Here is a 13,215-nt window from a genome sequence, read left to right as displayed (position 1 = left end):
GTGTCAGTAGTGACAAGGTAATCGTCTGTTCCAGATGGGCCCAACTAAAAACCAGATGGCTGAAAAAAATAATAGAGCAATACAAGCAAATATAAGAAATACACTGTGACCAATAATTTGATTAATATGAAAAATATTGTAATATTGTTAGAAAAATAAACAATTCTACACAAAGTACATTTAGCATTTTTGTAAACTTATTAGCAAATGTCATTGTTTATAAGGCCGTTTTGGTGGTGACAGTTATGTTGGGGAGGAAAGTGACAAAAGGGGATTTTGGTCAGTGGAAAAAAAACAAAACAGGATCCTGACTTTTTTTTTCTCAGAATCCTGATATTAAAGTAAGGATTCCCCACTTTAAAGTTAGGATTCTGAGAATATAGTGAAAATTCTGACTTTAAAGTGAGAATTGCGACTTTATGACATGCCATAGAAAGAGGAACAACTTGGGCGGGCGCAGTTTCAGTTCCCACAACCTAAAATAAACACAAAACCAATATCTTATTGAACAGGTTGGGCTTTTGCTCCGGTACGTCAGCAGGTCCGCCATATTGGATGTGTTAGATCTGCTGCTAAACTAACACAAGCAAACGGCACACATGCCACTTACATATATGAGGAGATAATAGAATACAATATGGAATTAATAATATTAATTAATCTACAATACATAGAATAAAATAGAACCAAAACACACGAACGTTATTTATTCCATACAAATATTCTCTTTATTTGTGCATCACTGGTCTCAACATATTAAAAATACCTCGGATTTTATTTATTTTAGCACTTTAAATTAAAAAGTGAAACTCAAATTAATTATTTCATGATACACAGAGTGTACCATTTAAGGATTGTGCAGTTAGTTGGATGCTGACTGCAAAAAAAATGGAAGTCCTGTGTGGACTGAAATAAGAGGCATCATAAACTGAATTTGAATGATTTATGCAAAATTTGAATTGTAATTATTTGACTCGGGCAATTCAAGTTTGAATATAGATTATAATAATTTTGTTTCTGTTGGCCCATTTTTCTGTTGATAGTTCCACTTTGCCACATACAATATGGCGTCGGCGTTTTAGTAGGAGTCGGAGCGTAAGGCGTCAATTTAAGGGTTATATATCTACAAGGCCGACCATCCCAGTACAGTGAAAGGAAGCGGAAATAAACGTCGTCAAGCTTATGCTAACAGCTCGAGTCAGGCTCCGAGGACGGGCTGGAAGCGATACATGACACACATCGGAGGATTTTTTTTTCTTTTTTTTCTCGGCTCGAAAACCGAGAACGCGGATCGGGTAAAAACGCGATCGGGATTTCGTTGTTAGGCTGCTAACATCGACGCGGAATATATCGAGTGGTGAGTTTGTCTTCATACGCGTTAAACTTATGTACTGTTTCCTTTTCGCGACGCAGGCTAGTCAAGTTGAGTGAGGCTAGCGGGGCTATCTGTGCCACTACGTTAGCAACAACAGCTTGCGCTATGAAAAAAAAAAAAAAAAAAAGGTGTTTTCTCCCTTGTCAAATTTACCAACGCGAAGCTAGCCGCAAGCTTCCCGTCATTTATCAAACTCATCGCTTCAAGTTAATGGCGTGTTCACTTGTTGATTAACTTAGCATTTTTCTACCCTGTTATGATAGATTAGTGGAAGTGAGATGGAGAATCACTTTGCATCGCAGTTATTGTTATCCGACCGTTAGCCGGTATGCTAACCTTAGCCTCCTAGTGGACTGGGCGCAGTCTTTTGAGGGGGGGTTAATCGGAGAAGTCTCCGGGAGTGCATGAAACAACGATTTAATAATAAATATATCATTTGTGTACATGTAGCCTACATCTCAGCCGATATTTCCTGGAGAAAATCTACCAATATTAGTGTTTCTATATGCCTTACTGTGCCACTTGAGCGCCAGCTCTTTATTGACTGATAAAATGATTTATTAATCACTATTTTGGCGATCACTTATTAGATAGATTCCGCAGATTCCACTTATATGTGTGCTTTTCTTGCGCCCGCCTAACGACTTTTCTAGAAGTGTCTCACATCCTCTGTTGTAACACGTCTTACTCACATTTCGAACGAACATAACGTGCTTTTTAAAAAAAATAATAATGATAAAGCAACAGTGTTGGCGAGATCGCTGTTGGCGGGCAAGTCAGGTTTAATGACCTTAGGGATCGTCCGGTTGTATTAGATTGACAGACATTTGTAAACAACTTAATGAGATAAACTTGCTTTATCCGTTTAGCAAGTGTAGGTTGAGCTAATGTATCACTGACGGCTCTGCTTAAGCTCCAGTCTGCACAGGTGCTTGGGAGTCAATGTCGGGGTTGATTTAAATGGCTTCACAAATGTTATTTACTCATTAATACGCTAAAGTGGTTGTGCACATCAGCATCTTTTCGAAGAACAGCTCTCACAAACCTGTGTATATTTTTGCCCAGCCCATCTTAGTCAGCTCCTTCTCTCCCCCCTTTTACAGGAACCTCGCTGCGACCTATGTAAGGTCAAAGCCCTAAAGGAACGGGTCACAGACGGGAGGAGAGACTCGGGAGAAAAGCATCTGGACGCAGAAGCTGGGATAAGCGCTGTTTTTATTTTTTATTCAGTCCCTGAATCCTAACTTGAGCCAGGACGTTATCTTGCACGCACGCCATGGAGGCCGTTGCCAAATACGATTTCAAAGCGACTGCTGAAGATGAGCTTAGCTTTAAGCGTGGGGAGGTCCTTAAGGTACGTGAAAAGATTTTCATTGGAGGAAATACTTTATGTAAGCAGAGTTTGAATGCCATCAACATTATTGTCTCATTTTTGTAATGTTTTAAATACCTTACGTTACTAAAGAAAAAAACATCTCCAAGTAATGCAAGGGTGTGCACACTTATGCTTTCACCCACATTCAAAGAGGGGTGTGCACACTTATTATATCCACTGTAGAATGGTGGGTGATCTATCCCAGCAAGTTTAGTTCATTATTTGAACTGCATGTTTTCCGTGGAATGTTATCATCTGTTTGAGTCCACTTGTTTGCTCTACCAAACATCTCTACAGAAAAAAAAAAAGATTTTCGAGTTGCAACGGAAATGAAATCTTGCATGAAAGCTCTATTATAATTTGAAACATGTACGGTAAAGAATGATTTGTTTCTTTCATAAGCCATTGTTGTTCGCTTTTATATCGCGGGTCGAGTTCCATCTTCTCCTTTTCAAGTTGTTTCCAGAGAAAAGATGGATCTCAAATGCCTTGCCACAGTACTGCCCCTGGCACCATTTGCAATTCATCGGAATCATTTGTTGGCCGCTTTCCCCCATCGGACTAATTTGCTTTTTGAAGCAGGCACGATGTTCTTCCCTCTGTCGGATTGAATCGCCCTTTCTCTCACTCTTTCATCTTCTTTCTCCTCGTCCTCTCATTGCCTTCCCTTCCAACTGCATCCATCCTTTGGATGTCTGAGACACTTGCAATGGAGCCATGTTATATAAAACATCATTTCTATTTTCAGGAATTTGTCTGTCTGAGAAAAATCTGTATTATTTAGTAGCATTTTAATAATGCCAGTCATCCATAAAACATGTCTTTTCAGATACCGACCTGAAAGCAGCAGTTAAGGTCCAGCGCCCTCCGTGGTACTTAAACGCGGCTAGCGATTGACGAAGCGAGAATCGTTTCTCTGTGGGTGCCAATGAATGCGCAGTCAAAGCAAGCCATCTGCCGATACTGATGTTAAACGTTTCTGTTCTGAAGACAAAAGGTCTCTCATGGGAGCGTACTGGCCTTGCTTATATGAGCATCGACTTGAAGCATTTAAACCGTCTTTGGGAGATGCTAGCTGTGATTTGCGTGAATAGCTTTTATGTCAACATTGCAAATAATCATTTGTTGTAGATGTTTCTGTGCGGATTTGTCAGATGAAAGAAAGTCCACGTTGTCCACTGTCACTTTTAGTAACCAGGTTCCTCCAAGTTGCTCGCCATCACTGCGTCACTGTTCTTTCACAACAGCTGGCTGGCTCGCTCTGACCATTCTGCCCTCTAATTTGCAGCCTTGAGTCATTCAGTAACATTTGGGTCTGTCATTTGCCGTCTCGTGAGTCATCAAGCCGACCGTCACCAAACGATATCACAGCCTGCTTCATCGCTCCAGTCGGCTATTAAGTAAAAAATAGAAAAGAGCCTTTAGGGGTTGCTAAGTTAGATACTCTCGACGCGGCGTTTTGCTAAATACGCTATCCGCTCTTGCCCTTCGTTTTTATGTCCGCAAAGAAGGACATCTTCGCAAAGTCTGGCCACTGCCCCAAGCGCTGTGCTCATTTCCTCTTTCAATAAATAAAGATTAACAGCCCGTCGGTGCTGACAGAATAAGCTCCTGTCAACAGTTCTGGTGGCTCTGTGTCAACACTTATAATTAAAAGTCGTTGTGCTCACCGTTTTTTACCGACTACCGGCCGACTGGCCAACACCTCGGAAGTGCCAGAAGTGAACATCTTGGTCCTTGAGTGTCATCTAGTTGTTTTTTTTTTAAATCCACAAACTAGGAGGCAAACGGGATTAATAGAGACAAGCGCGAGATGGTTTATTGTATCAGCTTGCGTTTATATTAAGACCACAACGTGGCATTTTTCACATCCTGTTTGTGTCGTCCAACCCCCCCTTTGCAACTTCCTGCATCTCCACACTCAACTCCAGCAAAGCCCTCGTCTGCATCGACCACAATCGTGTAGCGGCGGTGCAGAGAAGCACGAGTTGGGAGTCAGGCTGAAGAATTGTCGTATGCATTCAGCCAAACCTCAGGCATTTTTTTTTCCCCCCCTCTCGCCTCGCTCTTTTCACTTTCAAATGTTCTTATGTTCTGACTAACAGTGTTTTGTGTGTAAAAGCTCGTCAATGTAATCCTAGAAAGAAGCTTTTAAGCCTGTTGCCTCATTACTTTCGATGAAGGCTCTCCACCCATCCCTGATTAATGGCTCCCACATTGCCTGTTACTCGTTGAACTATTGATCGTGCTCCGCGAAAAGTGTTTTATCAGCGCTGGCTTTTCATACCTAAATGTCACCCCCATGCGTTTATAGACAAATCCAAAGCCATGCTTCGGCTTAAAAACTTTAGCACGATACCGAAAACAGCTTTATGGGTTTTTGCGGCTGCTTGTGCGCCTTCAAATGGAGAACTGAGAGGTTAATGTGTTGTTGGAATGTCAGTTCTTAGTAAACACAATTTCGAATATTAATTTGAGGAGGCGGCTCCACACAGAACCTCGACCGGGTCACCACCAAGCATTATCCGATTGCTCAGTAGAGTCCAAATCTATGAAGTAGGCCACATTTTGACTGCATATACTCTGCACCCCTGGGCAGAATTAATCTTTTGGCGATGGCTTAAATGAGGTCGACCGAGGTGCTTGTTTTTATTTTTTTAAGATAAGGTGACGCAGACATCAGCTCCCAACAGTTCGGGTACACACTGTGATGATGTCATGATGATTACGACAGCAGTCTTTGATATAGCTGGTAGGTCACCCTTAGTTTGACGTTGAAAAATCCGAATGTTGAAGTGACTGTAGGGCCTAGTCTTCTTTTTTTTTTTTCATTCCATGCTTATCATCATGCTCCTGGTGTCCCGGTGCCCACGGCAAAACATGTGGAAAAACACAAATAGCGCCTTTGTGTGTTTGCATCAACTATCTCCATCCCTTTCCTTTTTGTCCACTTCCTTCTTCTTGCAGCCCGATTGTACGTAGCCCAACTATCACTTAGACCCCCCCCCCCAACATTTGCTAGGACTCGGAAGCTAGAAGAAAAGTACTACAAATACAAAGTAAAGATGGCAACACTTTCTATGAATGATTCATGTGGTTTATTGACGTTACCATTTGTTTTCAAGGAAAGAGGGAATATTTAAATGGAGCCACTGATGGATTTGAGATGATTGTTTGACATTAGTTTATCTCTCATGATTTCTCTTTTTATTTTTTTCCCCCCGCTGTTGCCCTCCAAGTCGTTTCTTCTCGCGCTTCCTCTATTTGCCTTTTGTGCTGAGTCAGAGAGCTGCAATTAGGATTCCTCCTCATCACCACATCACTTCCTGCTCATGTGTGCCAAAAAGAGACTTCTGTATTTAAAGCAAGAGAGCACCATCAGTCTTTCGCTGAAACCCGGAACATCCTTCAGCGCTGTCGGGCCCGCACTGTAAAGTTGAAAGTAGGTCAGAAGTCACGGAGACGAGTTAGTCGATAATATATGCGTTAAAGATAAAATAAGACCACTAAGTGTTAAATAGTTGCTGTGATTTGTGTATTATGATGCCAGGAGGCCTCGGGCATGATTGTCAATTCAACACTTTCATTTTGTGAGATTCCTGTAATCTTCCTCGGTGTCTCTGAGCTCATGACCTCCCTTTTGGTGTGTCGGGGCTCAGTCTGCTGCTTCCCCGCTGGGCACAAAGGAGGTCACGCTCCGTTGCATGACTTTTTGCAAAATAACACCAAATACTTGTTTATCTGGGGAGAAACTTCATAAACCCATTTTGAAATGTCGGAAGAAGCAATATGTGGTCCAATCTGAAATGATGTCGCGCAATCAAATTGACTTTTAGTCCTTGCCGCATTTTCTGCGATAATCAGCTGATAGAGATCTTCAGGCTTTAGAAATTATTTTATCTGCTGCCTGCACCTTTTGGTTCGTCTTTGGCCTACTTGCATCTATTTATAGCCACAAATTAATGCATATCATTGTCACAAATGGTATGTTGTAAATTTGATCAGTTTTATGAATGTAAAAAAAAAAAGTTGCTCTTGAAAAGTATTCTGATTTTGAAGATGAATTTGTCTTTCTCTAGTGGCTAAACTGTCTCACGCCCAGATTATCTTGCACTCCAGAGTAATCCCTGCTCTTGATTTTTTTTTTTCTTCTCAGTCCATATGGACTGTCCTAGTGCATTTATCATCTTGTTGACATGTCTTCTCCATGTCGCTAGCTCCCTCATTTGCTTCTTTGCTGTTAGACAGGTTGAGTTTGACTCCCATCCTTCCAGTATATTTGACTGTTTCGCCATAACTGTTCTCCATAATTTCGGAAAGATGAAAGATTGTTATTGCATCATTGTTTCCTTGTTGTTGTGGAGAAGTGACGAGACAAAATGCCGAATTGAAATGAAGCCATTTCATTGGCTGTTGTAAATTAACAGAACTCGAAATTGTTTTCAGGTCAGCCATGTGTTTTTCCCCCTCATGTTGTGTCAATGCAAGTGCTATAATAATCTAATGTGAGAAGGGGAGCTATGCAGTGGCAGCTGTAGAGAAGATAATCCCTGCTATAGACCTTAGCCTATCAAATAGCAATTCCTATCCATTGTGGCTCAATCAGATTAAAAAAAAAAAGACAACAGACAGTCAGCAAAAATAGAAGGATCTAAATCGTCCAATGGCGATGACGCAGTCAGACATATTGCTGCGGTCGTGTGGAATGAAGACTGCCTGCCAAGCAGATATTTAGTTCGCCGTCCGCCCCGTCAGACACCAGATAGACATCGAAGCTAATGAAAGTGGCTTTTATTTGATTATAACCAGGCCTAACCCAACTGGTACGGAAAAAAAAAATTATATTTGCCTCAATTAGCATACAAGGGTTGGGTTAGCAGCTGAGAAAAGCTAGCGACAGCTGGCATTTGGCAAAAGACCCCACGCCACTTGCAACACGCTAGGGCCAACGGGCACACTTGTCTTGCCTGGCCAGGGCAAAAATAATAAGGGCAACTCATTTCAAAAGCAAGGTACTGTAAAAAATATAAAGAAATGTTTTCCCTTTTTGAATTATGCAGATGTGACGCGATCAAAGGAAGTCAAGCCTCTCAACTTATGAAATTCTAATGAGTGAAACTGAGTCATACGTCAATGCAGGGATTCTGCTTGACTGCTTCCAAGAGTTGAGATTAATGCTCACACTGCTTAAATTCAAGCTGCTTAAAGTCTCAATCGAGTGACAGCCTACTTTTGAGACACATTAAAGCTCGCCCATTCTGCATTACAATGACTGCCTTTACATTTTTGGAGGGGGGTGTTCACTTTTAGGCAATGTGAATTGCAAGGATTTATTTTATCCACATAAGGTGTGTGTTCTATTTTTGAATGGAGCGGGGAGGATTAGAAAAGCCAGCCACACACACACAAAGAATGAGACGATACCAAAATATCACTTGAGGGTTGTGGTTTAGGTAACTTTCATCGCTGACTAATCTGTATTTGTTCCCATTGAATCTATTTTTAAAATGTGACATTATGAAAACAAAAGAACGACTGTGCTCTATCTATAATCATGCATGTCATCTTTAAAAGAAAATAAGAATTAAGTATACATTATAATTTAACATTCAGCATTGCAATAATACAACAGGAAATAAAATTGTACCGATATCAAATATGTCATTCGTGTGCAACATGAATGATTTTTTTTTTTTTTTTTGTCTTCTCCAGGTATTAAATGAAGAGTGTGACCAGAACTGGTACAAGGCAGAGCTCGATGGAAAAGACGGCTTCATTCCCAAGAATTACATTGAGATGAAGCCCCATCCGTAAGTGTTCCGCTTTAAATAGCTTGAAATTCCTGCTCTCTAAACATCGCCTCGCCAAAAGCAAAGCAAATCAAAGTGACTTTGGTTAGATTTGTCGGAACTACAGCTCGACTGCTTTACATGAAATATGCTTCGGGCTTTTGTCCTTAATTAAATATTGACGTTATCATTGTTGCACCATGAAATCTTTTTGCCCAGTGGGTTAATTGCTCAGAATGCATTGATAGTGCTTTTTTTTTTTTTTTTTCTTTTTCCAGACAGTACTTAAATTGAGAAGCATTACGCAAGTAGACTATACACTGTATAATTCTGTTTATTTAGTTTTATTGTAAGCTAGCAATGTCAATAAACCCAAACTGCACAACTGGGTCAAAACGGTAAGCTCAAATGTTTTTCCTTTTCATCCAGGTGGTTCTTTGGGAAGATCCCTCGCGCCAAAGCAGAGGAGATGCTCAACAAACAAAGGCTCGATGGAGCTTTCCTCATTAGAGAGAGCGAGAGTGCACCGGGCGACTTCTCCCTCTCGGTCAAGTGAGTAGCACCACCACCATCCCGTGAAATGGAGTTGAACCGGAGACAACCATCATTGCTCACGCTCCCAACAATCGATCGGCTTCACAAATTTCCGAGCTCTGAGTCAACAACGCGTCCACTTCCTTATTCTTATTAAGTCTGAGCTGGGTTCACTCGGTATCTTCTTTTCCAGTATTTGCTTAGTCAAACGTCTTGCTTCCTCTTCTGTGGTTCCATTGCGACCTTACCGAAAGCCGCATCGTGTCTCTGCTGTTCACACGATAGGAGGATCTTTTCGACCTTTTATTTTGTCGCCGAGCCTAACGCTGTGACCCTTTCCAGGTTTGGCAATGATGTGCAGCACTTCAAGGTTCTCCGTGATGGCGCCGGGAAGTATTTCCTGTGGGTGGTGAAGTTTAACTCCCTCAATGAGCTGGTGAACTACCATCGCTCCACCTCCGTCTCGCGTAACCAGCAAATCCTCTTGCGGGACATCGAGCAGGTCCACCAGGTAACTATGAGCATGACAACTAAGCAATTTTTTATTTAAAAAAAAAAAAAAAACTAGCTTAATGCTAACATATAACAAGAAATGTCATAGACCGGCTAAAAGAAATTAGCATAGATTGTGTTTCATCATATTTCCATTCCAAATTCCATGCCATGTTTTTTTATTTTTTCCACCGCTGTGGATTTGTGACTTGAAGTGTTTCGTTAAATATTAAGCCTTAGTCTTTTTGCTGTACTGTAATTAAGAATTACATCAGTCCCTGATGTTACTTTATTTTTTTTTCCCCTTGCCAGTTTTCTGTTATCCCACTGCACATTTGCTAACCTCTGTCCCCCTGTGTTTCCTTGGCACAGCATCCCACCTACGTGCAGGCGCTCTTTGACTTCGACCCCCAGGAGGAAGGCGAGTTGGGTTTCCGACGCGGTGACTTCATCCAAGTCTTGGACAACTCTGACCCCAACTGGTGGAAAGGCGGTTGCCACGGCCAAACGGGCATGTTCCCGCGCAACTATGTCACGCCGGTCAATCGGAACATGTGAAACACTCCCGCCATGTAAACGGCCACCACCACCACCACCACCTTCATCATCATTCTAGATGTCATCCCTCCACCCTCATCTGATCCCCGAACAACCACCCCCTCCTCCCCCTCCCCTCCCCTCCCTCCGCCCAATCGTCTTCGCCCAACCCCACGATAGCACGAGCAGAGAGGAAGAATGCAAACAAGTGAAAAGTGAGAGAGAGATAAGACAGGAGCGCTTTGTGGTGGCTGAGCAAAAAAATCCACTTCGACTTATACTGAGACTGCGAACGCCTCGGTGAGGATGGCGACCGCCTTTGAGCGAACGAGAGAACCAAACGATTTGACTCCCACAGCCGCTTCTGTCTCCTCCTTAACTTCTTAACATTCTGCCGCCTTGTGTTTTGCTTTTGCCGCATGTTCTTTTATCAGCCACATCTGTTTTAAAGGAAAAACACGAGAAAAATATTTAAAAAAAGAAAAAAAAATGAAATGTTTTTTTAAAAAAAAAAAGAAAGAAAAGAAAGAAGAGGAGAACTGATGCCATATACAGCAAGTTTCCATGTCTACGATGATTGGCTCGTGAGCATTGTACATCAGCCGTCGGCTGTATAAATAAATCAACTATAGAGAGAATCCATTTTTTAAGAATATATATATTATATATTTCTATGTGTTTGTCTGCATTACCTCTCATCACAAAGTTGTAAATTATGTTCAATGGTTTATTTGTCCCAATAAGATCTTGTAGCTCTAGAATGTGCTGAATTGTCCTTCAAGTTTCTATCTGAGAGATCTCGGATAACACGCGACGTTCCTCACGCAAGGGAAAGTCCACTTAGCATCAGGAGAAGAAACCAATCATGCTGGGAAACTCCTGTCGTTGAGCGGCAAGGGTACGCAGCCGTGAATGCAAGCCATGTATGACGTCAGCCCCCCCCCCCCCAAACCCCCCCGCCCTCGATGATGTTATTTGTCGCAAACCAATTTGAATGTAGCTGACTGAGTCCGCAGACTTTAGCATGCGAGATGCAGGCTCGAGGAGATAACTCCATGGCTGTGCAAGGGAAAACACGCTGTAACGTTATCCATCATCACATTTACAGTACCGCTAGTTAACGTGCATACTAAAAAAAAAAAAAAAAAAAAATCTCGCATGGGGGCTGAGATTGGATAATCACGTGTAAATCATCAGTCTGCAACTGACACACATGTACTTACCAAAATTGAGATCATCTCAACCGACCCCCTTCCCCTCAACCCTCCCAGATGACAGATCAGCTTAAATGTTATTGATTTTTGTCAAATGTGGTGTCGAGCACTTTTATTTTTTTGGTCAAAGATTTCCTATCTGTTCTGGTTTAGTCCGTGTGTTTTTTTTTGTTTTGTTTCTTGCTCTCTCTGGATAGTGCCTTTCTCTCTGGTGTTTTAGCATCTCCCACCCCTTTCCCTTTTTACGGGGGCCTGCCTGTCCTGCAGTGAGAAACACGTGTACATAATCTAACATGTCCTACCACCTTCTCCCACATCAACTCGCCTTCACCTTCGTCCCCCCCCCCCCTCACCTACATGGAACTCTTATTTAAGTGTCTCTCTTGTCTTACCTAAAGATCCTGTCTCGGTTTTGCTCTATTTTTTTTTTCTTGTTTTCAATTAATAAAATGCAATTATTAAAAAATTGCGTTGTGTGTTCTTTGCAACCATTTGAGAGGGTTGTGAATATTATCAGGATGACATCAGAGGTGAGTAATCCTTGTCACGTGTTTATGCAGGTCCTGCCCAGAGCATAAGAGAAGATTTTATGTAGTTCACAGTGGGGTAAGGTTTTTCAAGATCTACTCACTTAGATGCTAAGATGAATCACTGGTTGTGTTCTTCTGCCCACAGGCACTCTTGACCGCCTGCTGAATGGGTCAGTGAGACAGTTTTATCTGTGACAACCTCATGGTGAGTGTCTTGTCTAACAAAGCATCAATGACACTGTTTTTTTAATCTGGCACAGACCACACACAGTTTTTTTGTCTTTGGTCCAATCTTCTCAATGGTCGTTTGAGTCTTTTAAACACGTTTGTTACATCAGCATTTTTTTTTTTTTACTTATCTCATCTGGACTCTTTTCTATTTATGAAAGATATCAGCCTGCTTCAGTGCTCCCATTCAATTCAAGGCACCCGTGACGCATTAACTGACATCTCGCTTTAATTTGAATGAAAGAATGTTCCCATGAAATAAATCCTGGTCTGAAAGTCTGCGTGAAAACAAAATATTTGGACATTTGGTCAAGTTTTCCCCTGTTGAGTAATTCTCTGTCAATTTTATGGATGTTTTATTTCCCTTTCTTGGATGTTGACCTATTTTGTTAAGATGGTGCATGTTAATTGTACCTTGTTGTCTGCAGGCTGTTTACCATATGTTGCATCCAGCCAGCATTTTAAGATGATTGAAGGATTTGCAAGGGATGGGACATTGAGGTTCAAAAGATTATAATTTGCGTTTAAATGACCTGCTTATGGTATTCGCGTTATATATTTTCTTTCAGTCTAAATAACAGGTCATACACATTCCTGGGGGGGCATACCTTGCATCACTAAATCAGAAAAGTGTGTTTGTGCTCCGTGCTAAATGAGCAAAGCTAAATAAATTTCCTCACTTGAAGCATTTTTTAATCAGTTTTTGATTTTCATCAGTTGTTTGTGGTTTACATTCATGTGGTGAGGGTTATTTGTTTGAATGAGTCTCTTTCTGAGTCATCCTTTGGCCTTTTGCAAAATTTTAAATTTGTTAAAATTAAATTTGTGCGAGAGGTGTGCGGTGTGTTATTTGTTATGGGCTGTTCCCTCAGTTTAGCTCCTTTTTTCTACCCTGGTTAGTGCTGTTAATCATATTGGAGTCAGCAGTGAGTTGAAGTTGAACTCTTCCTCCTCCCCCTGTAACATATTAAATCAAGAGCCTGTGGAAAAGGTCAGGTCATGTCATACACTTGCATTTAAAATATTTATCTGCCATGCAAAGGTTAGCAATTTCCGCTTGCTTCCTAGTGGCTAACAAAATTACAAAATTAAAATATGTATTGTCAGCATGGTGAAATAGCGGTTAGCATATCACAAGTGA

The 13,215-nt window shown here is 41.4% G+C and overlaps 1 protein-coding gene across 1 annotated transcript; it reads left to right on the top strand.

The window, feature by feature from the left end:
* Positions 1 to 1,161: 1,161 nt before the first annotated feature.
* Positions 1,162 to 11,604, top strand: grb2b (growth factor receptor-bound protein 2b). The gene is made up of 6 exons (XM_088358258.1): positions 1,162 to 1,357; positions 2,479 to 2,729; positions 8,463 to 8,560; positions 8,969 to 9,091; positions 9,416 to 9,584; positions 9,938 to 11,604. The coding sequence occupies exons 2-6, from the start codon at positions 2,652 to 2,654 to the stop codon at positions 10,121 to 10,123; spliced, it is 654 nt and encodes a 217-aa protein (XP_088214384.1). The 5' UTR covers positions 1,162 to 1,357; positions 2,479 to 2,651; the 3' UTR covers positions 10,124 to 11,604.
* Positions 11,605 to 13,215: the final 1,611 nt, after the last annotated feature.

This window comes from Syngnathus floridae, chromosome 17, assembly GCF_059516105.1.
Source record: "Syngnathus floridae isolate MCC-2025c chromosome 17, RoL_Sflo_1.0, whole genome shotgun sequence".
Taxonomy (NCBI): domain Eukaryota; kingdom Metazoa; phylum Chordata; class Actinopteri; order Syngnathiformes; family Syngnathidae; genus Syngnathus; species Syngnathus floridae.
This window is presented reverse-complemented; position numbering and strand designations above follow the sequence as displayed.